This window comes from Sus scrofa, chromosome X (genome assembly GCF_054392235.1).
Source record: "Sus scrofa isolate SSC_HxYL_T2T_F1_AM1 chromosome X, Sscrofa_HxYL_maternal_Yorkshire_Landrace_v2.0, whole genome shotgun sequence".
NCBI classification, from domain to species: Eukaryota; Metazoa; Chordata; class Mammalia; order Artiodactyla; family Suidae; genus Sus; species Sus scrofa.
The window spans coordinates 68,223,984-68,247,243 of NC_139401.1; the positions used below are offsets into that span (position 1 = coordinate 68,223,984).

General features: G+C 43.6%; 1 protein-coding gene and 1 long non-coding RNA gene across 3 annotated transcripts in view; both read right to left on the reverse strand.

Moving 5' to 3' along the window:
- Positions 1-23,260, reverse strand: part of HDAC8 (histone deacetylase 8) — a 240,213-nt gene that overhangs the window by 5,513 nt on the left and 211,440 nt on the right. The window contains exon 10 of one of the 2 annotated variants that reach the window (XM_021080459.1): positions 20,254-20,359. The exons of the other annotated variant lie outside the window; for it this stretch is intronic. Within the exon in view, the coding sequence (XP_020936118.1) occupies positions 20,254-20,359 (106 nt within the window). The remainder of the gene's footprint in view (positions 1-20,253; positions 20,360-23,260) is intronic. 2 annotated transcript variants of the gene reach the window in all.
- Positions 11,866-15,644, reverse strand: LOC146394648 (uncharacterized). The gene is made up of 2 exons (XR_014835617.1): positions 15,498-15,644; positions 11,866-15,264 (listed from the first exon to the last, which is right to left on the reverse strand). It is a non-coding gene; the product is annotated as an uncharacterized LOC146394648 (long non-coding RNA).

Consider the following 23,260-nt stretch of genomic DNA (forward strand, 5'->3'; position numbering starts at 1 on the left):
ATTTTTTTACTGTCTCTATAGTTTTGCCTTTTCCAGAATGTCATATGGTTAAAATCATACAGTGTGTAGCCTTTTCAGATTGGCTTCGTTCACTTAGCAACACATTTTTAAGTTTCCTCTCCATCTTGTCACTTAATAGCTCATTTCCTTTTACCATTGAAAAACATTCCATTGTCTGGATGTACCATGGTTTATTTATCCATTCACCTACTGAAGGACATCTTGGTTGCTTCCAAGTTTTGGCAATTATGAATAAAGCTGTTATAAACATTCATGTGCAGGTTTTTGTGTGGACATGAATTTTCAACTTATTTGAGTAAATAGCAGGAAGCATAATTGCTGTACCATATGTTAAAACTATGTTTAGTTTTGGAAGAAATCTCTTCCAAAAGTGACTGTACCATTCTGCATTCCCATCGGCAATGAATGAGAGTTCCTGTTGCTCCACATCCTTTCTAGCATTTGGTAGTGTCAGTGTTTTGGTTTTAGCTATTCAGTGAGGTATGTCTTAATTTGTAATTCTTTAGTGACGTGATTGTGAATATATTTTCTTCTTTTTTTTTTTTTTTTTTTTGGTCTTTCTGCTATTTCTTGGGCCGCTCCCGCGGCATATGGAGATTCCCAGGCTAGGGGTCCAATTGGAGCTGTAGCTACCAGCCTACACTAGAGCCACAGCAACGCGGGATCCGAGCCGCATCTGCAACCTACACCACAGCTCATGGCAATGCCGGATCGTTAACCCACTGAGCAAGGGCAGGGACCGAACCCGCAACCTCATGGTTCCTAGTCGGATTCGTTAACCACTGAGCCACGACGGGAACTCAGTGAATATATTTTCATACGCTTAATTGCCATCTGTATAGCTTCCTTGGTGAGGTGTGTGTTAAGATCTTTAGCCTGTTTTCGTTTTTTTTTTTTTTTTTTTTTTTTTCTTCCTTTTGACTATACCCATAGCATGTGGAAGATCCCAGGCCAGGGATCGAACTGGTGCCACAGCAGCAGCCCAAGCCACTGCAGTGACAATGCCAGATCCTTAACCCACTGAGCCACAAGAGAATTCCATTTGGCTCATTTCGCTTTTTTTTTTTTTTTTTTTCCTTTTTCTCTTTATGGCTGCACCTGCAGCATATGGAAGTTCCTGGGCTAGGGGGTTAAATTGGAGCTGCAGATTCAGGCCTATGCCACAGCTTGTGGCAACACTGGATTCTTAACCCACTGAGCGAGGCCAGGGTTCAAAGCTGCATCCTCATGGATACTAGTCGGGTTCTTAAACCACTGAGCCACAATGAGAATTTCTGGTCCATTTTTTGATTGTGTTATTTTCTTATTGTTGAGTTTTAAGAGTTCTTGATATATTTTGGCTCAGAGTCCTTTATTGGATATGTGTTATATTTCTCACAGTTTGTGCCTTGTCTTTTTAGTCTCATAATCTTTAGTCTTTTTAATGTAGAGCAGCATTGTCCAATAGAGATTTCCGGGATGATAGAAATGTTCTATATCTATGCTGCCTGATATGATGGCCATTAGTTACAAGCGGTTATTGAGTACTTGAAATGTGGCTAGTGCAAGTGAAGAACTGAATTTTAAACTTAATTTTAGTAAGTTAAATTTAAATGGCCACATGTGGCTAGTGGTTACCATATAGGACAGTATAGATATGGAACAGTTCCCTTTTGCTTTTTTTTCCCTTCATGACATTGACTGGGGTCATCCTTATTTGCTCCTTTGTTTACAAGCTCCCTTTCAATCCATTAGCAAGTCTTGTCAATACTACCTCCACAATATATTCCAAACCCACCCACTTTCCTCCAACCTTCACTGCTATAACTTTATTCCAAACTACAGTCACTTCTTGCATGGACAACTCTAATAGCCTCAATATTGGTCTCCCTGCTTTCATCCTTGTCCCCCGCAACCTTTTCTCTATATGGCAGCCTGAGTATTTTGTTAAAACTTAGGTTAGACCATACTACTCTTATGCTCAAAACCCTCTATGGCTTCCAATCACATCTAGCTACCAAACCACTTAGCTACCAAGCTCTGCAGGGTCTGCCCCCATCTCTGATCTCTTGTCTGCTGCCACCCTCCTTGCTCACTCTGTTCTGGCCATGTGGGGCTTCTTTGCATTCCTGGAATACATGAGTCATTTTTCCCTCTTGGGGCTCCCCCTTCTTTGCCTGTGTAATTCCTTCCACCTGGAATGATATTCTCATTCCTGACTCTTGTCATCATCCAGGTCTCAACCCAAAAGTCACCTCTGAGGGGTCTGATGACCACCCAAAGTGGCCACCCCGGTCACTCATTTTCTGTCACATATTCCTGTCCTTTTTTTTTTTTTCCTGGGGCTTTTTAGGGCCACACCTGTGGCATATGGAGGTTCCCAGGCTAGGGGTCTAATCAGAGCTACAGCTGCCCGCCTACACCGCAGCCACAGCAACGCAGGATCCGAGCTGCGTCTGCGACCTGGATCCTCAACCCACTGAGTGAGGCCAGGGATCGAACCTGCAACCTCATGGTTCCCAGTCGGATTCGTTTCCACTGCACCACGACGGGAACTCCATGTTCTATTTTCTTCAATGCACTTAGCACGCCAAACACATCTGGAATGCTTACCTTGCTACTGTTGTCTGTCTCCTCTCACAAGCTCCATGAGGGTAGAGGTGTGTCTGTCTTGTTCATCATTCTATTTTCAGCCCCCTCAACATTGCTCAAAGATTGATTAATCTACAGTCACTGAAGGAATGAACATCTAGATGCGAATTTAGGACTGTTGTAAAGGGTTCCCCAAACTTCCATTATATGAGTACCCCTTTCAGGAACATTGTCATATCTACTTAACATCTGTATTAATAGTAACTCTTTTTCTTTATATCAACTTAGTTGAAAAATGTTAATACCTGGGAGTTCCTGGTGTGGCACAATGGGTTACAAATCTGACTGAAGCGGCTTGGGTCACCTCAGAGGTGTGGGTTCGATCCCTGGCCTGGCACAGTGGGTTAAAGGACCAGACATTGCTGCAGCTGTGGCTTGGATTCAATCCTTGGCCCAGGAACTTCCATATGCCATGGGTGCGGCCAAAAAATTTTTTTAAAAATACTTATTTTGGCTTTATTTAAGTAATAACAAAAACAATAATAATGTTGTGCTTAGTACATTTAAAACATACATTAAAACATATATGACTATTAAGATGGAAACCGTCTTTGTGTCACCTCAAATCGTCTCTCATGCAGAGGTATATGAGGCACATTTTGAGAAAAATCATTGAAAGAATTGCTTTTGGACAGATGCTACCCAGGCTGCTCTGCTGCCACCAGCCTTTACTATCTGAGAATCTTGTATGCGACACCCCCACCCCATGTCTTCAATGAGCTAAACCCCATGCTGAGTGCTGGGGCCACAGAGGAGAACAAGACACAGTTCTTTCCCTCAAGAAGCTCTCAGTCTAGCAAGGAAAGCATATATGGAGACAAACACATCATAGTCCACAGCAACAAGGCCATATAATACCAGTCTGTACAGAGTGCTGAGGGCATACAAAGAGAGAGGACATGGAAGGCTTCATAGAGGAGGTGGCATCTTGAAGGGCAAAGGGAAAGAGAATGGTCCAGGCAGCAGAAACAGAGCAGGATGTATAAAGGTCCCTGCAAAGTTTTTGTGACCAGAGCACAGGATGAGTGTCAGGGATGGGGGCAACAAGGCTGGAGAGATGGTCAGAGGCCAGAGTACCAAGGGCCTTGAAGGCCATGGTCTTTTCCTAGAGGCCATGGGGAGCCTTTGAACAATTTTCAGATGGGGGTGTGGAGGTCCATCTAGTGTGATCCAGGCCTAGAGGAAGTTCCTCAGCTGCGGCCCCATCACTAGCTTTGAGGGTCTCACTCTACCTGGAAACAATGGCAGAACAAAGGATTTCTATGGAGCCTTAGGCTTGTGCTGAAATGGATGGCTGATTTTAATTTTTAGCTCTTAATTGTTAATTGTATTGTTTGCCTTGGAATGTAGATCCCTCCTGTCATCAGAAAGCCTTTCAATGACAATTAAGTGTAACCACCAATTACCACTTATTTGCCTCTGACCTGAATTAGAACTTGAGGCTATGAATTCATTCCATCAGGCTTCTGGCTTTTAGAGGGTATCAGCCCTTGGGGGATATTTACCCTGATGTTTTGGGTGCTCTGGTCCTAATTTGTAAGGAACTCCTTCAGTCTCAAACAGAATCGAAGCAATTTCTAAAATAGCCTATGATTCATTTTTACTCCCCTCCTGTGCCTAAATCTGCTGACTCCATGTGGAGGGATAGGCACAAGTAACTGGAGAGGTGACATCACAGGAGTGAGCTGCCTGCCTGCCAGCCAGCCAGCTTGTGGCGCTCAGCCTGGCCTAGGAGTGGTCTATCTGCTGGGCTGGGCAATGCCTCCCAGCCGTTTTGGAGTCCCAGCTCCAGGTTCTTTGGTCCTTGAGCTTTCTCCGCAGTCCTTTTTCAGACAAAAATTCTGGGTCTGGAAATCCAGGATAATGGGAATAGCAGCGGCAGGAAGAATAGTACAGCCTCACATCTGTATAATGATTTAGAGTTGTGAAAGCCATTTGCTCCATTTTGCTCCACCCAAATGCCAGTGGGAAGTGGAAGCTGGGATTTTAGGCCTGAACCGGTGACAAACTCTCGCTCTGTTGCACAAAAGAGCAAAGCGCTAACATTCCCTGTTCACCTCAAGGTACATCATGATTGGACCTTGGACGCCACCAGAAGGTCAGAGAGACTCCTTTCAGCTTCTAGGTGCTTCTTGAAAGAGAAATTCTCCAGGGCAAATTGCCTGGCAGGCACAATCTATGAACCATGCCATCCTCATGGAGCCAGCAAGTGGTGCCAGTCTCAGTACTGCCAACTCCTTCTGCACACCCTGGCTTACCATCCCCATGGTCCTGAAGACCTTTACTGGAGCCAAAGGCATGGCCTCTAACTGTGAAGCCCCAAAGGTAGGGTGTGTTGTGAACATCTGGAAGTGCCAATAGCTGCCACAGTAGATCAAGGGCCCATGAAAGGAAAAAAGGCCTCAACCATCATTGCAGATCCTGAAGTGAAGGGCTAGTGCACCAGTCTGTGAACAGCTGAGGAGTGGGGTGGAGGGATTCTTTCCTGGGAGGAGCCATAAAAAGTTCTGCAGTGGTCTCATGTCGGCTCTGTGATCTTCGAGCACCTGGTCTCAGCATAGCTTGGTGTCCCCAGTGCTCTATCACTATCACTAGCATAAGAGGTGTCCTGGCTTGGCTCCCCTCCTCAGCTCCTTCTCAGCATCATGGCTCCCAGGGGGATACGATGATGGAAGCAGTGAGTCACAGATGCTTAGCAGTATTGCGAGAGTGGCAGGTGCTCTGGCTGCCATGGCTGCTGCCGCCACTACCACATGGATTCAGAGTGATCCAGTGCAAGACCATAGAAGCTGGTCAGTGCCATGAGAATGGCATCTTGGTAAAAACCAAGATGCTGTACTCAGGCAATTCTGTCTGTTGGAAACCTTGGCGGGGTATAAAAGTGATCCTTTGGAAAGTTGAATCTGTAAACTTATATGTGAAAAGCAACAGACAGAGCAGAACATCACCTCCAAAGCAGAGGGGCCTCCCAGAACCTGTTTTCCAGCTCATGGGGGATATGTGTGCCTATGAAAATAGATTAAGGATCACCACCTCAGCCTGTTTTAGAGATGTGAATAAAAATCTTGGCTGGGGACTGCCTCTTCTCTGGTTGACTGATTTTTCAATTGATTTGTATTTATTAGCTAATGAAATTAAAGTTGTAAAAATGATAACAGAAACACAATAAATCTCTCCTACAACTGGCGGTTTCTATGTCACTATGGTGCATTCCTCACTTTGATTACTTCAAAGTCTATTATTTTGTTCTCAATTATTCTGTTTTTCTGGCACTGGAGAAAATCAATTTGTTTTATTTTCTCTTATTCATGCACTCAATTATGCTCTTCGGGCACATTTAATCACTTTGATGTTTTCATTTTATGGCCCCGTCTCTAGGCACTTCAGCTGCATTGCTGCCAACGGGCAAGCAGGACTAATTTGCATGTCACAATAGACTTGAAATTCTAACTCAATTTAGAAATCTTTATGAAATCTCCCTCCAAAATATGCTTGGAGCTGCAAAGAGGCAGGAGGATGTGGGTAAACCAGGAGCCTATAAAGATGCTTCCCTTTCTCAAACACTGAGAGCTCTTTGGTGTCCAGGTAAAGCAGAGCAGTCCCTGAGATGGGACGTCTGCATAGCTTCCTCTAGAACTTTGCGGTGAGAATCTTGCAAAGGCTGTCCCTCAGCAGCAAGGCCAGAGAGGCTGGGCCTGCTTACTCTGGCATAAAACGGCCCTTAACATTGCTGGATTTGGCGGCTGTGCTAAAGACAGCACCTGAATCTCAGTTGGTTAAAGGGCCTCTGGGTAGACGGAGAGAGGGCCTCTGGGTAGATGGAGAGAATTGTCAACAGTTAGGCATTCCAGAACACTGAGTGGTTTACCTTATTTTCTCTAATAAGTTCTAACCTCTCTTTTGCCCTTTGATTATCTTAGAGCTAAAGGCTGGAGGGGACTAAGTGATATAATTGCTTTAGGCATGAACTTTGGGCAAACAGAAAAAAAAAGCTTAATTAAACACATTAGAGCCTCCAACTGTTCTTCAAAAGTTTTTGGTTTGTTGTATGCAGCAACCAGCAGCTCTACCTGGCAGAAGGAAGATTCTGTGTTTCCTCTTCTAAACCTTGGGTATGATCTTCAGTTTCTCATGTGGAAACCCAGCTCCTTCACTTACTTGCTGTGTGACCCTGGACAAGCTAATTAACCTCCCTGAGTTCTCTCATATATTAAATGGGGCTATTTACATTCTCTACCTCAGTGATAGATTTGCTTCCTAAACTTCAATATTGACAATTTCACCATATTTACACATCACTTATGTGGAAACCTCTCTTATATTTGTTAAAAAATCTCATAAATTCATCCTATGCTAGGTATCTATGAAATCGAAGTATTTGATGTGATAGTTATATGTCTTTCTATTACACAGTAAAACCTATATAATTAAATACACCAAATTCATTCCTGCTTCACAATTTTTGATCCTGTTCTCCCCTTCATCTAGAGTGTTCTTCACCCCAGTTTTTGCAAAGCTCCTCTCCTTACTGCATTAAGCTCTATTTCCAAATGTCGCCTCCTCATAGAGGCCTTCACTGATCACCCTATTTAAAATAGTACCCTTTTCAAATTTATCAGTAATCAACACTAAATGTTTACTTATTTGCTTACTATCTTCCCCTCTAGAACAAAGCTCCATGATGGGCAAGGCCTTCACCTGTCCTTTTTACATTTCTATCACCTAGAATAATGCCTAGCATGTATTAACACCAAATATGTATTTGTTGAATGAATGAAACATAAAAATAGGAAATGAGCATAGCAGTAACCAGGCTCCCCCTCCACCCCACAAGGGTAGTGTCAGAGAATGCAGAGTGGAAAGCCAGGACTTCAATCTCTGCTCAATGGGAAGGAGGCCCACCCACCATGTGTCAGTGGAGGCCACGTGGTAAGCAGTAACAAGGTGCCACTGTCAATCCTGTCCAGGGTAGTTCTTGAGGTCCAGTGGGGAGACTGAACTTCCACTCTTGCCCAGTAATAATGAAGCATCCCTCCTCCCCCTAGGCTGTCAATGACAGCTAAGTGGAGAAACTAGACTTTTACCCCCACCTGGAGGTAATGAGGTGGTGCCTCCCTTCCCTGCCAGCATGGTGTCAGAGGAAGGCTGCTAAAACAGAAGATTTGCAGGGTTTCATAAAAATATCTAAAATGTTCAGGATATAATAGAAAATCACTGTACCAACAACAGAAAACTCTCAACTTGAATGAGAAGAAGGCAATCAAGAGATGCCAACATAGAGGGACAGCAATGTTGGAAATTTCTAAGTAGTTTAAAGCAGCCATCAAAAAAAAACTTCGATGAGCAGTTACAAACAGTTATTTCTTTGCTTTTCTCAGCAAAGAAATAAAGAAAACTAAATGAAAATTTTAGAATTGAAAAATACAATACATGAAATTGAAAAAAACCTTAACAGATGGCCTCAACAGCAGAATGGAGAGGGCAGAGGAAGAATCAGTTACTTGGAATATATAGAACAATATAAATTAACTAATTTGAAGAAAAGACAAAAATAGTCCAAAAATGAGTGGAACCTCTAAGGGAAAGATAATGCAAATGACAGTGGTTTTCTCATGACAGATCAGGTGGGACTATAATAAAAGATCTTACATTCATGTCATCAAAATCCCAGAGGAAGAGAAGAAAGAAGATGGGACTGAAAAAGTATTTGAAGAAATAATGGCTAAAGATTTCCCCAAGTTGGCAAAAGACAAGAAGCTGGCTGAATTTCAAACTGTATGAACTCAAAGAAATCCATACCAAGATCTATCATAATCAAATCCCTGAAAACTAAAGAAAAAGAGAAAATCTGGAAAACAGAAAAAAAATAAAACCCAACAATAACAACAACAAAGGCTTACCTATAAGGGAAAGATAATGCAAATGACAGTGGTTTTCTCATGACAAAAACCATAGAGGTCAGAAGGAGGTGGTACAGCATTTTTCAGAAAATAAATGTCAACCCAGAATTCTACATCCAGTGAAAATGTCCTTCAGGAATGAAGGGAAAATAAAAAATATTCTCAGAGGAAGGGAAACTAAGAGAATTTGTTGCTCCTAGGCTTACCCTAAGTGATTAGCTAAAGGAAGCTTCTGACATGGAAAGGAAATGATGAAAGAAGAAATCTTGGGACACCAGGAAGGAAGAAAGAAAAAAGAAAAGGGTAAAAATATGGGTAAATAGAAAAGATTTTTCTTCTGAGTTTTCTAAATTATGTTTGATGACTGAAGTAAAAATTATAACACTCTCTGATATGGTTCTGAATATATGCAGAGGAAATATCTATTAGGTTATATAAGAACAATTAGATCATAAATTGGGGTGGGAAAAGGGACTTAAAAGTAGGTAAGAATCGAGGTCTCTTATAATGCAGCAGGTTAAGGATTTGGCACTTGTCACTGCAACAGCTCAGGCTGCTGCTGTGGTGCAAGCGTAATCCCTGGCCTGGGAACTCCTGCATGCTACAGGCATTGCCCAAACAAAACAAGTAGGTAAGGTTTCTACACTTCACTCAAACCAGTAAAATGTCAATACCAGTAGACTGTGGTAAGTTACTTAGGTATAATATATACCCAGGGCAACCAGTAAAAAGCCTATACAATGATATACAATCAAAGTCACTACAGATGAATCAAAAGGGAATTTGAACAAAGGTACACGTCATGTATAGTAAAGGTAGAATAAGAAAACAGAGAAACAAAGAACAGGGGGAACAAAGAGAAAATAAAAAATGAAATGGCCAATTTAATCTCTAATGTAAAAATTCCATTGAATGTAAATTATCTAAATATACTAGTTAAGAGATAAAGATTGACAGAGTGGCTAAAAAAATGATCCAACTATCTGTTGTCTATGGGAAATTCACTTCAAATATGATATAAGTAGGTTGAAAGTAAAAGGATAGAATAAAAAATGCCATGCAAACGTTAGTCAAAAGAAATCCCCACCCAGGAGTGGGTATTTTTTTAAATTAAAATATAGTTGATTTATGATGTTGTGCCAATTTCTGCTGTATGGAGTAGCTATATTGATATTAGATAAAGCAGACTTCAGAACAACAAAATGAACAGGGACAGAGAAATATCATTACATAATGATAAAAGGGTCATTACTAAGAAGATATAGCAATCCTAAATGTGTATGCACCAAACAACAGAGCTTTAGAGTACCTGAAACAAAACCTGCTAGAGCTATAAGGAGAAATAGATCCAGATTAGAGATGGAGAATTCAACATCCCACTCTTAGCAATTGATAATAGAACAACTAGGCAGAAAATTAGTAACGATATAGAAGAACTCAAAAATGCTATCAATCAATAGGATCTATGTGACATTGAAAGAATACTCCACCAAACAACAGCAGAATACACATTCTTTTCAAGCACTCACAGAACACATGCCAAGATAGACCATATACTGGGTTTTAAAACAAACATCAACAAACCGAAAATATTTGAAATTATGGAGAACATGTTTTCTGACCACAGTGGTATCAAAGTAGAAATTAAACCTCCTGAAAAAGAATTCTGCAGGCCCAGATGGTCTCATTGGAGAATCCTACTAAAAGGGAGATTTAACACCAATTCTCTACATCTCTTGCAGAAAATAAAAGAGAAGGGAACACTTTCAAACTCATTTTATAGGGCTAGTATTGTCCTGATACTGAACGCAAATGATGACAGCAAAAAAACCACAGACGAACATCCCTCATGAATATAGATGCAAAATCATCAACAAAATATTAGCAAATAGAATTCTTAGCAATTCATTCTTGGAATTAATTCTTAGAATTATAGATGATGTATAATACACAGCAGTGACAATGCTGGATCCTTAATATATATATTATACACCATGAACAAGTGGGGTTTATTCCAGGTACAAAAATCTGGTTCAATATTTGAAAGTCAATGTAACGTAAAAGGCTAAGGAAGAAAAATTACATAGATATCAGTATTAGTATCAACTGATACAGAAACAGCATTTAATAAATTCAATATCCATTCATGACATAAATTCTCAGAAAACTAGGGATATAGAGGGTACTGTCTCAATTTGTAAGGAAAAACTACAAAACCTACAGCTAACTCCCTACTTAATGGTGAAACACTGAATGTTTTCCCTCTAAGTTCTGGAATAAGGCAAGGATGTCTGTTCTCACTACTCCTCTTTTTAGGGCTACACCCACATCAGATGGAAGTTCCCAGGCTGGGGGTCGAATCAGAGCTGTAGTTGCCAGCCTACATCACAACGTGGGATCTGAGCTGCATCTGCAACCTACACTACAGCTCACAGCAACACCAGATCCTTGACCTACTGAGCAAGGCCAGGGATCAAACCCTTATCCTCATGGATACTAGTCAGATTCATTTCTGCTGTGCCACAATGGGAACTCCTGTTCTCACTACTCTTATTTGATATAATACCAGAAGTCTAAGCCAGTGCAATAAGGCAAGGAAACAAAAAGCATATAGATTGGAAAGGAAGAAATAAAACTGTATTTGCAGATGAATGGTAATCTATATAGAAAATCCTAATAAGTCTACAAGAAAACACCTAGAAATAATAAATGAGTTCAGGAAAGTCACAGGCTATAACCACAATATACAAAAATAATGTGTATATACAGGGAAATATATATATATTGTATATACAGGGAAATATATATATATATATATATATACACACACACACAATGAACACATGGAGGCCAAAATGAAAAACACAGTAATTCAAAAAAAAGGGGAAAACTTAGTTATGAAACCTGTTCAGGATCTGTATGCTGAAAATTACAAAATGCTGATAAAGGAAATCAAAGGAGATCTAAATAAATGGAGAGACATACCATGTTCATGGATTGTAATTCACTCCAAATTGATATACAGGTTTAACACACTTCCTAACAGAATTACATCAAGGGTTGTTTTTTTTTTAAAGATATAGACAAGATTATTCTAAAGCTTACATGGAAAGGCAAAGAAACTAGTATAGCTGAAACAACTTTGAATTAAATTTTTTTAGGCTGCGTTCATGGCATATGGAAGTTCCCAGGGATCAAACCTGTGCCATGGCAGCAACCCAAGCCACAGCAGTGATAACATCGGATCCTTAACCCACTGTGCCACAAGAGAACCCCTAAAACAATTTTGAAAAAGAAGAAAAAGGAATCATTCTACCTGATTTTAAGATTTATTATATAGCTACAGTAATCAAGACAGGAATAGACACACAGATCAATGGAGTGGAAGAGAAAATCCAGAAAGACAAAGTGAGATAGTTGCCTTGGAGTGGATGAGAATTTTGGAAAGGGAAGTGGTCCCAGGTAGCTATCTGGGTTTTCTGCCCTTCTACTAGAGTGAAGAGACTTCACACGATGAGTCATGGGAGGCCTGCTTTTCAAGACAAATAGAAGCATTCTAGAATTACCAGAAAGAAAACAGCACTTCAGACATGTACAATCGTCCATCTCCAGTCCCTTATTTTTCTAGCAGGGTGCAGGTGTTGTGACTAGATTTTGTAAGTCAAAAATTGGGACATATGGTCTGTTAAAAGATTAAATTTTCCTTAAAACTCCAACACGTATTCCTGTTTCTGACTATATATATATATATATTGTCTTTTTGCCATTTCTTGGGCCGCTCCTGCAGCATATGGAGGTTCCCAGGCTAGGGGTCGAATCGGAGCTGTAGCCACCAGACTACGCCAGAGCCACAGCAATGCAGGATCCGAGCCGCGTCTGCAACCTACACCACAGCTCACGGCAATGCCGGATCGTTAACCCACTGAGCAAGGGCAGGGACCGAACCCGCAACCTCATGATTCCTAGTCGGATTCGTTAACCACTGCGCCACGACGGGAACTCCCTGTTTCTGACTATAAAAGCAATACGTGTTCATGATAGACATTTTGAAAAATAGAGAAAAAGAATAAAGAACAAGTGAAAAATTACTTGAAAAATTTTAATTTTCAAGTAATTCCAATCTTATCACCAAAGATAACTCCAATAATAATTCCAATCTTACCACCAAAGATAACTACGGTTATCATTTTTGGTTTATTTCCTCCTAGGGTTTTCCTATGCCTATCCACACAATTACTTAACACACATGTTACGTTTACTTACAAAATTGAGACTATATGGTATTAAATCATGTCCTTTTTTTTCACTTGATAGTTATCATGAGCATTATTCTCTTGTCATTAAATTATATTTAAAAATTTCTTTTTAATTGGCTGCAATGAATTCCTTCATGTAGTTGTACTGAGACATTGTATCATACCTAAAATTCAATGTATCAAAATAGAATGGGTCAAGTATATGTTTCTGTAAAACTCCCCCAATGGCTCCCCATCTCTGTTGGTATCCAGGCTGGAAGCCTCAGAGTTATCTTTACTTCCTCCTTTCTCACAATCCCCTATAAATGACATACCTCCAAGTGCTGTTGATACTCTCTTCCTAACAGCTCTAAGCCATCTGGGAAGAATAGGATAGGGAGTATCCCACCACCATTATTCCAGGAATACCTTGGAATACCGCCATGATCCATCCAAATATCACTGCGTCATGTCATGTCCTAATTCCAGACTCTAGAATGGCTCCCACTATACTGTATCCAATATGGACAACTCAGCCTGAAATTCAAGGGAACCTACCATCTGCCCCTGACCCCCACCTAGCCAAATTTCTCTTGCTATGAGCACTTCCCTATTCTATTTAAAACACCCCAAGCTTCTGACAGCACTCTCCCTAAAGTCTTGGTCCTTCTACCTTGCATTAGCCCTTTAGCCCTTATCTGTCTAAGGGGGTTAGTTTTGTCTCCTCAGCTAGACTTCTCAGCTGTTTTTCGGAAGCTCAGATCACATCTTAAACTTCTCTGATATCTCTCATTACACCAAGCACTTGGAAAGCTCCCCAAAATATTCACTGAATGATTTAACTGGGCTTTAAAGTAGGGACACAATGATACTTCTTAAAATTAACCTGGTTCAGAGCTTCACTTTGGGAGACATTGCGGGGTGGGAAGGGTTTACTAGGGGTGATTGGAAAGAGCAGACAGGGGATGATGAGTAGACTTGACTGAGCAATAGTGCCAAGGAGAGGAGGGGCACCAGGCCTCGAATCAAATTCTGATGTCACTACTTACTGGTGAGGTGACTGTGGACATGTTACAGTACCTTTGTGGGCACTAGTTGCCTACCTCATGAGATAATTGTGAGGATGAAATGCGATCACCTATGTGAAGAATTCACCATGGTGATACACAGTAGGTTTTAATAATGGGAGTTCTCACTTACTGGATTTAGGTAAGTATTTCAAGTCTTCCAAAGTAATCTGCCAAGGGTATTCATGGTTTGTTAAAGGCTGCTGTTGAAGTTACTAGACCTTTGAGGAGTAGCCTTCATTTTAATTTTAGATCTTTGCAAATTTTCAGCATGATATTTTTGTGACTTTTTCTATTCGACAATGATAGCAACAACAATAACCAATCTTTCCAATTCTTACACATTTTAGTGAAGCAAGCAGGGCTCCTGAAAAAGACCACAGCAGGCTGGAGAGGGATAAAGAAAGGACAGCGCATGCAAGGGGAGATAAGGGATGGACGTCACAGAGGTCCTCACCTGAAGTCATGCAAATTGGCTAAGGGTAGCCTCCACAATTCTGCTCCAAAGTCCTTCTGAGAAGCCCTAAAGCAAATGGTCAGTCTGTCTTGGGATCAACCCTACCTTTCAACTTATCCTCATGGCTTCTCAAGGAGCAAGAGAAGGTGTGGCAAGAAGCCGAGTTTCCATGGTGTAGAGTTCCCCCAGGCAGAAGCACTGCTTCAAGCCGGGGGCTCCAGCAGGCCTTGGACATGCCCAGACCTGATGCCCCAATTGCTAGTCCCTAGAAGAATGTCAATCCCAGGTTTCAGGCTGCCAGAGGGGCTGCTGCTTACACTCAGCACAGTGGTTCTCCCGAGAATATCACCAGCGGATGTGCAAAGGGTCTTATCTTAGGGCTGTGGAACTGTAAAGAGTAGGCTGGGGCTGGCGACCACAGCACACTTCAGGCAGCAGGAGCTGGGTGGGTGGGCTTCTTCTGCCTTTTCTCCTTCTCTATTACTTGTCTATCCAGCATGAAATGAAGCTGGAAGTTTCAATTACACTAAGGTGGGGTGAGGGAGGTATGGCTAAAAGGCCTAGGTCAGGGACCGGAATTTCAAATGTTGTCCATGGCTGTCTTTCCTCCCATTTCCAGAGAGACATCAGATTTCAGATGATTTGGATTAGCCACACGGAAGGAGCCTGGTGTATAGTACAAGGTGGGAAAGATTTACCAGGGGCAATTGGGAAAAACAGATGTGGGATGATGAGTAGGTTTGACAGGGCAACACTGCAAAGAGAGGAGGGGCACCAGAAAGGTCAAACAGTCTGAGCCTCAATTCAGACAGACCTGGTTTCAAATGTCTGCTCCACCACCTATTAGCACAGTGTGTGGCACATAGTAGGTGCTTAGAAATAACTTGATGAATGAATGAAAAAAGGTGACCTTGGTCTTGTCATTTATCCTCTCTGAGCCTCAGTTTCCTCATCTGTAAGATAAACAGTAGCTATTATTCTTATTATTTCTCCTGTGTTCTCTCCCCACACCCACATCAGTTTGCTGGCCCATCTCCCCAACCCTGTACCATAGAGGCTGCCATACTAAGCCTCCTTCATTAAGGCTCAGAACGGGCAGATGTGCATAAGGGCTGCTCTTCCCTCTTGTCTCCTCCCCCCTACCTCCTCCTCTTCCTCCCCTCCTCCTCCTCCTCTTCCTCCTTACCTCCTGGTCCTAGTTGTTTCCTTTTCTATCTCAGCCAAACTTGGGGTAGAGTCTGGGAACCCAGAGCAAGTGTAGAAACCTCCAGTTACTGCTCCAACACACACTCGCATGTGCATACCTCCCCGTCCCCACCCCCTTCAGTCCCCAGGTTGAGCCAGGGCTGCAACATGAGGCTTTTGTCCCCTGGGGACTTTCACTTGATTCAAATGTCATTGGTACCAGGGATTAGAAAACCTCTACCCCTGTTTCCCCATGCAGAGCTAGTCAGGCTGGGGAAGCTAGCCCGCCTCTGGGGATTGATCACATCAGCACTGCTCCAACTCTGGAAGGTGCACTGTAAGCCAACTCCTCTGGAGTATGTCAGCCAGAGGAAAGGCAAACAAGTTTGAGCACACGGAGATGGTGCGAGGGTGATTTTACAGTAGTGGTCATGAGCTATACTGAGCGGCCCACTCTTTAACCCACACTTCCTTGTGAACGATGACACATATCTTCAAGATTCATTGGCACAAGAAGTGTGATTTGTGGGAACAACACATAGCTTTTCTCTGTATAAAGCTAACAGCTTGAATGGACTCTGAAGGGGTTTTTTGGATTTTGTTTTGTTTTGTTTTGTTTTTGGCCATGCCTATGGCATGTGGAAGTTCCCAGGCCAGGGACTGAGCTCAAGCCACAGCAGTGACAATGCCAGATCCTTAACCCTCTGAGCCACCAGGGAACTCCTCCGTGGTTTTATTTTTGTCTTTTTTTTCTCTCTTGGAAAGACTGATGGGGAGTACAGATGGGATACGGTGAAGTCCAAATTTGCCTGTCCTCTCTAAGTCATCCGTGGCACGTGGAACGCACATCTCTAGAAGATGAATCTCCTCAGGTTTGACCTCCAACAAGTTAAAATCCCATCTTTTGTGCTTCTAAGGGATGTGATGAGAAAGAGAGAAAAACCCAAGCTCAAAGACTAAACAAATTCAACCAGACATGTTGGTGAAATTCCCTCTCATAGAGTGGAGCTTAATCCATCCACTCCCTCATTGCCATCCACCTCCACAAATAATCCTTGCCTCTTCCCCACCACCTTTGTTTTTCATAGAGAGTGGGATGGGTGGGGGAGGGAGGCATGGTGAGAAATGGCCAGGTTCACTGAGGTTTTTACATGCAAGAACAAATGATAATCTTAGAGGCAGGTTCAGGAAAATCTTTCAGAATGCAGAAAATTCAGCAGTCTTTCCACACTGACCATTGTCATGGCAACACACTATCTGATGGCAGCATGCGTCACTAGGCTGGAGGGGCATGGTCTCAGTATAGCAGGTTAGCCTGGCCATTTTTAGCAACATTTGGGCTTCTTTCTAGCCTCATCTCTTCTAGGTTTAACTGAATTTCTTTTTGGTTCTGGACTTATGTGCTCTGCTCATTTGCATGGCTAGAACACAAGACTTTGTCAATATGAAAGGGATGGCTAAATGGAAAAATCTGGATTCCTAGTATTCTATAGCCACTCTCCTTGCTGTCCGCCCTCCCTGGCTCCTCCCCGCCCACTCTCAGCCACTTAGTTTCTTTTCTTCTCCTCATCAATTCTTTCCTATACACAGCATCACCTCCCCCGCGGCACCCCCCCAACTGTGACTCATCTACCAACCCCTGCACTCTCATCATCTTCTTTTTATTGTTTTTCTATTTTCTCATTTTAATGTACAGTGTCCTAGACTCTTAGGATTGGAAGGAACCTTAACAATAACCTAGTACAATCACCCTCCTCCCAATGCAGGAGCCCCTCTATGATATGAAAGCCAAGTGAATGTCTAGTCTCTATTTGCATTGTCTCCAGCGACAGAGACCTCATTCTTTTCTGGGCAGCCGGTTCCACTTTAGACAGCTCTGATTGTTAGAAAATTCTCTCTATTGCATGAAAATCTGCCTTTTAATAACACCTACCCATGGGTCCTAGCTCTGCGGCCTGTGACCACATAGAGTCTGTCTCTGCCCTCTGCTCTGTGACAGCCTCTTAGAGATATGAAGTAGGGACTACATCCCCCTGGGTCTTCTTTTCTCCCAAAGCTCAGCTCTTCCAACCAGACCTCTTGGAGCCTGGGCTCCAGTCCTATCCCCATCCCAAATGACCTAGAGCACATGCTCCTATTTGTCTGGAGCTCTTTCAAAGTGAGGTCGATGCTGCATTAACATCTCTGAAGGCCACCTTGCCCTGGTGACTCACACTGAGATCCGTGCTGACTAAAATCCCTTACTCTTTTGTAGACAAAATGCTGTGTGGCGTATCTTCCCATCTTGCATGTGTCTAGTTGCTTTGGAGGCCCCAATTCCTGGTCCATCGTATTTTCTCCCAGTTTAATTTCATTTGTTGCAATGAGAGTAATGCTCTAACCTGTAAGGGGATTTTTTTTTTTTTTTAGGGCTGTACCTGCAGCATATGGAGGTTCCCAGGCTAGGGGTCAAATTGAAGCTGTAGCCTCTGGCCTACGCCAGAGCCACAGCAATGCCAGATCCAAGCCGTGTCTGCAACCCCACCACAGCTCACAGCTCCTTAACAGTGAGCAGGGCCAGGGATTGAACCCGCATCCTCATGGATACTAGTCAGATTCGTTTCCGATGATCCACCAAGGGAACTCCAAACCTGTAAGGATCTTTTTAAAAAGCTTGATTTCCATGTAACTTCCATGTCCTCTAGGATTTTCTATTATTATTATTTTTGAACCAACCCTCAAATTGAACTTTTTTTTTTTTTTTTTTTTTTTTGGGCCGCACTTGTGGCATATGGAAGTTCTTCCCAGGCTAGGGGTTTAATCGGAGCTATAGCTGCTGGTCTATGATCCGAGGCCATCTGTGACACCAGATCCGAGCCACATCTGTGACCTACACCACAGCTCATGGCAACCTCAGATCCTTAACCCATTGAGCGAAGCCAGGGATCAAACCTGTAACCGCATGGTTCCTAGTCATACTCGTTTCTGCTGTGCCACGATGAGAACTCAAACTGAGCTTTTATCTCGAGTCTTTTACAGATTTATTCCTCTTTTGGGTTTCTTACCTTTCCTAGTTCTTTTCCCTTTGAATTACCTTCCTTATGTCTTCTCTCGCTTGTCATTTCCATTTCCTCAATAGCAAGATGTCACTACTCTCTGGAGATGTGTGTCTGCGTGCATGTGCAGGAAAGCGTGAGGGCATACAGATATCTGTACATACGTAGGTGTGAGCAAGTAGCTGCAGAGGCTTGTTTAGTTTCTCTGTTTCTATTGCTTTGTCTGTACTCTACCAGGATTTAGAGCCTGGATGGGGTGAAAATGGCAAAGTTGAAGGAAAAGGGGTAAGAGAAGTTGGTCCAGGATCAGAGAGGGGCAGGAGGAAGTGAGGATGGGAACATGAGTGTTAATCAGGGCTGCAGCACAGCTAGAGAAGGGCCAGGAAAAGAACGATTTTAAAGGCCTCACGGGTTGGAGGAGGCAGGAGGATTTGGTTAGGAACTGAGGAATTTAGAGATCAGTAGCCATTGAGAGGGCAGAGGGAGGTGGCTTGAAAGCATAGGGTCAGGGGAAGGCTGAGGGCTGTGGGATACCTTAGAGAGGTGATAAGCACCACTGCAAGCCTAACTTTACAAGTCTACGACTCACGAGCTTAGAAACTTTTCTCTGGTCAGGGGAGCCTGAGATGTGGAGCCCCTGCCTACAGAATCAGCTGTTGTCATAGACTGGGCTGTGCTAGAGGATAGGGCCTTAATATCACCCTCGGCAAAGACTCCCAGGACATGTGTCTCCTTGGACTAACTCTGACCCAGAATAGGCCTCTCCTTCATGTTGGATTCTCTTCTGATGAGGGAGTCAAATTTAGAAGGACTGGTGTTATCTTGGTCATTATAGGAATGAATGAGGGGATTTCACTCTCCAGGATGGACAATGAGATACCCTTGGCCTCTTAACTCTGTAAATAATTAGGACTCCCCCCCCACACACACCAAATATGCACACACACACATTCAATTAAACGGGAACGTGGGTGCCCAAACGACTTAAAGAAATGGTAGATCACTCAAGCTGAGTTGCCAAGCAGCAGCTGAGGCTGGGAATGGGGCCTCTACCAAGCTGAGGGCAGTGTCCCCAAACAGCTAGTGGACAGTGTGATCAGGAGGGCAATAACCTGATGACTGCCATTTTTCCTCTGTCCAGAGGCCAGAATAAAGGGAGGCCAGCTTTACAGAAGGGAACACTAGGTCAGCAGCCCCATCCCCAGGGCTCTATGTCAGACTGGAGAACCCATTCCTAGGGCGTCAGAATCCCTGACTATTCACTGTGGGCTTGCGTTTCCTTAAGGCTCTCTTGGACCAAGGAACCACACTGGAACAGGATGTCTGTGACCGTGCCCCGCCCCCCCACCCCCGCCCCCGCCCCCTGCAACACCCACCCTCAAGTCTGGCTGACTTGAACTTCCTTCATCTTAGAGAGGGTTTTGACTGTTGCTCTTTTTCAAAGAAGGAGTTCCACTTTAGAACTGGCTTTCCACTAGAGGTGCCTAAAGCTGAACCTTTTGTCCCTGTGAAGGTGACATTAGCTGGCCAAATGACAATCCCAGCCGGAGTGACTAGTGTGTAATTCCAACTACAAGCTCTCAGGCCAAGAAGAGGTTTCCCTTCCGAGTCCGTGTAAAGATTAGCCACTAAAAGACAAATGGTATTTGGGGAAGCCCCCACTTACAGGCCACCACAAGCTGGGTGGAATGAGGAGGGCAGGATTCGAGGGGTGGCGCTCACCTTTGATGTAGTTGAGGATTTGCTGGACTCGGTGGGGCTCATTGCGGTCTGGCCGGCAGCTTGGCGTGATTTCCAGCACATAATCAGGACCATATGCTGTGAAAAACTGTAAGGAAAAGGGAAAGGCCAAAAAACAAACTAAACCACAGAAAACCTCCAAACCAAACCACATAACAAACAGAACAATCAAAAGAAACGCATGGCTACCGACAAGGTCAGGGAGGCCCAGGTGTGCAGGGCAGGATGACGTAGCAGGAAACTGTTCCCCTCGTGCAAACCTCCTGTGACGGTCCACTAGCTTGTCCTCCTTGCTCACATCTTGACTTTTCACTCCAGCCTCAGCTCTTACTCCTCTCTGTTCGCTAACTATTCCGGCCTGCCCCAGGCTCTCCCAATTCAGACCTTGCTTGGTCCCCCCTACAGCCCGCCAAGGAGCTTTGCCATTGCTCTTTCCTGGGGACTGCTAAGGCCCTCCCCCGAATTCCTGCTGCCTGTGAAAAACCTCCCCATCCTTCCAGGCACAGCTCAAATGTCATCTCCTTCACAAAGCTGTCCCTCATTCTCCACCAACCCCCAGAGTGTTCTGCTGGTACATCTCTTATGGCCCTTGTTCAACAAATAGATGGTGCTTGCCTGCCTTTCACATACAGGTCACTGTGCCAGTTGCTGTGGGGGCTGTAAAGATGGGGTCCTCTAGGTGCTCACAAGCATGTCTGTAGTGGGCAGAGATTTTTGAACAGTGACCTGATCTCTCTGCCCTGGATTATAAGCTCCTTGAAGGCAGGCAGCTTCTATGTCTTATTCGCCTCCTAAGTCCTCACAGACCAAGGCAGCTGTTAATTTGGGTTGCCTTCAATTCCCTGACCTGGGAGTGTCAAGTGAGCCTAGTTTCTCTAGTTTTTCTTTCTCTGTAGTAGAGTTTATTTGTTTTTAAATTCAGAGAATCCAAATAAAGGTTTGGGGATTCTATTTCCAGCTCACTAGCTGACTCCTTGTGACCTTTGGTAAAGTCACAATATCTGATTCAGCTTCTCTATTAGGGCCTGCTTGGGGGAAAAACACCCCACAACAAAGGGAATCATTCAATTGGGATAAGTTTTTGAATGGGAAATATACAAAGCTACTATTTCTGTTTAGTTTTTAACAGAAATAGTATTTATGCACGCTTTACTGGAGAGAGCATATGGTCCTTAACATGATGTGCTTTCAATAGTGATATTGTTAGGCGGTAAGTAAGCCAGGGAAATTCAAATTCCATTGGGAAAAAAAATGGTACAGAGGGCACGAAAAAAAAAAAAGGGATCTTGGTATATGTCATGAATTTGAAGTCATTCAAAGAGCCTCTAAAAAATAATCCAGGGTTAATGCCATTGTCACCAAATTATCCTTGTTAAAAGTCTTGGATGTACATCTGGCACCGTGGGAGAGGTTGTGGAACAATCTCTAGGGATTCTAACAGCATCTTTGTGGAATCTCTGGGAGTGATTTGATGGGGAGATGGCTTTTGCACATCCACAACAGAAGACTCTACACATTTAACGAAAAGACAAATGACCAAGATGGTGCCAATGCTTATGATGCCCTTTTTGGGGGGTGGCGGGGGAGACTGACTTAGAAAGGAGAGAGGAGTCTAGTTCCTTCCTGCTGGACTTATTACTCTCTGATGCCTAAAGCCCAGAGTTCTGGAGATAGAAGAGGCCTTGTGTGGAGATCGCCTTTACCAAATCCATGTATGGTGTGGGCAAAGAGGGATTACCTGGGGGACAGATCCAGAAACTAACTCCCCCATTATGATCAAAGAAACTTGAGAGGTTTGTATTTTTAGCCAAGGAGGGCCCCTCAGTCCAAGCCTGAGGACCTTGTGGGCTTGGCTGTGGAAGAGAAGGCTTCAAACAGGTGTGGCCCTCTCTCCTTAGGCAGCCTCTCCTCCTCGGGAGCGTGTCAAGTAGTGCACTCGTTTCATGGTATAGAAAGACGAGTTGAGAGAGAAAGCAATAGCAGAAAGCCAGCTGCAATGAAGCACCACTCTGGGAGACCCAAACCCCTGGCATCAAAGTGCTATTAAAATCAGGGGCAGGGGGCCTCACTGAGGTCTAGGAGGAGGGAACGTTCTGCCTCCATCTCTGAAGATAACACTGCTGATCCTCTGTCAGCAAGGCATGCCGTGAGCTATCTGTTTCGGGCTGAGTGTCCGGAACAGCATGTCCTCACTGCAAGGGCCCGTGGCATGGTTAGCTGCGCTCTCCTGCTGTAGCTCCTTCTTAGGCCAAGAGCACACGGTTGCAAGATGGTCATCTGGGGTCAGAACTGACTGCCATGTGACAGAGCTCCACTCGACTGGGATCGAGGCTCTTGTCCTGGCTGCATGAGCACCTGGCTTTAACTGACCCATAAATGACCCCTTCTCTGCTGAAGCAGGCTGGCTGCAGGTAAAAGCCAAGTTTTGGTTCTTAAACATCTCTCCGCCTTTGTCAATCAAATATTATTCCCAGGCCCTGCTTATTTGTGGTGTTCTTAGGATCGGGGGCACAGATGATTTAAGAAAGACACTGTTTTGTGATCTACTTCTGCAGGGCAGCTGGCTGGTCCTGGCCTTGGGAGGCTCTGCTTGGGGCTGAGGGAAGCTGACGGTCACTGGGAAGGCAGAGGCCGTATCTAAGGCAGAGGTGGTGCCCTCTTCCCTACTCTCGCTCTGTCGTGGCATTTCTGTTGCTGTGTTTCATTATGCTTTTAGTTCTGCACTCATTAACTCTTTTCTATGGGACCATGAACTCTGCAAAGGCAGAAACTTCTGTCATATTCTCTTTGCGGAACCTATAGAGTTGAACTCAAGTCATCCAAGGTTCTCCTTCAACCTTTATTTTAAAATTATGGTGAATGAAATTAATTCACAAATAGTTTAGCTGGCTGTTCAGTTAATTCTGTGGAATAATGCAAAGAGCCAATTTATGGCATTAACAGCTTTTCTTGGCTCTTGAGGCCAAATGATGAGGCCAGTAGAGTCAGG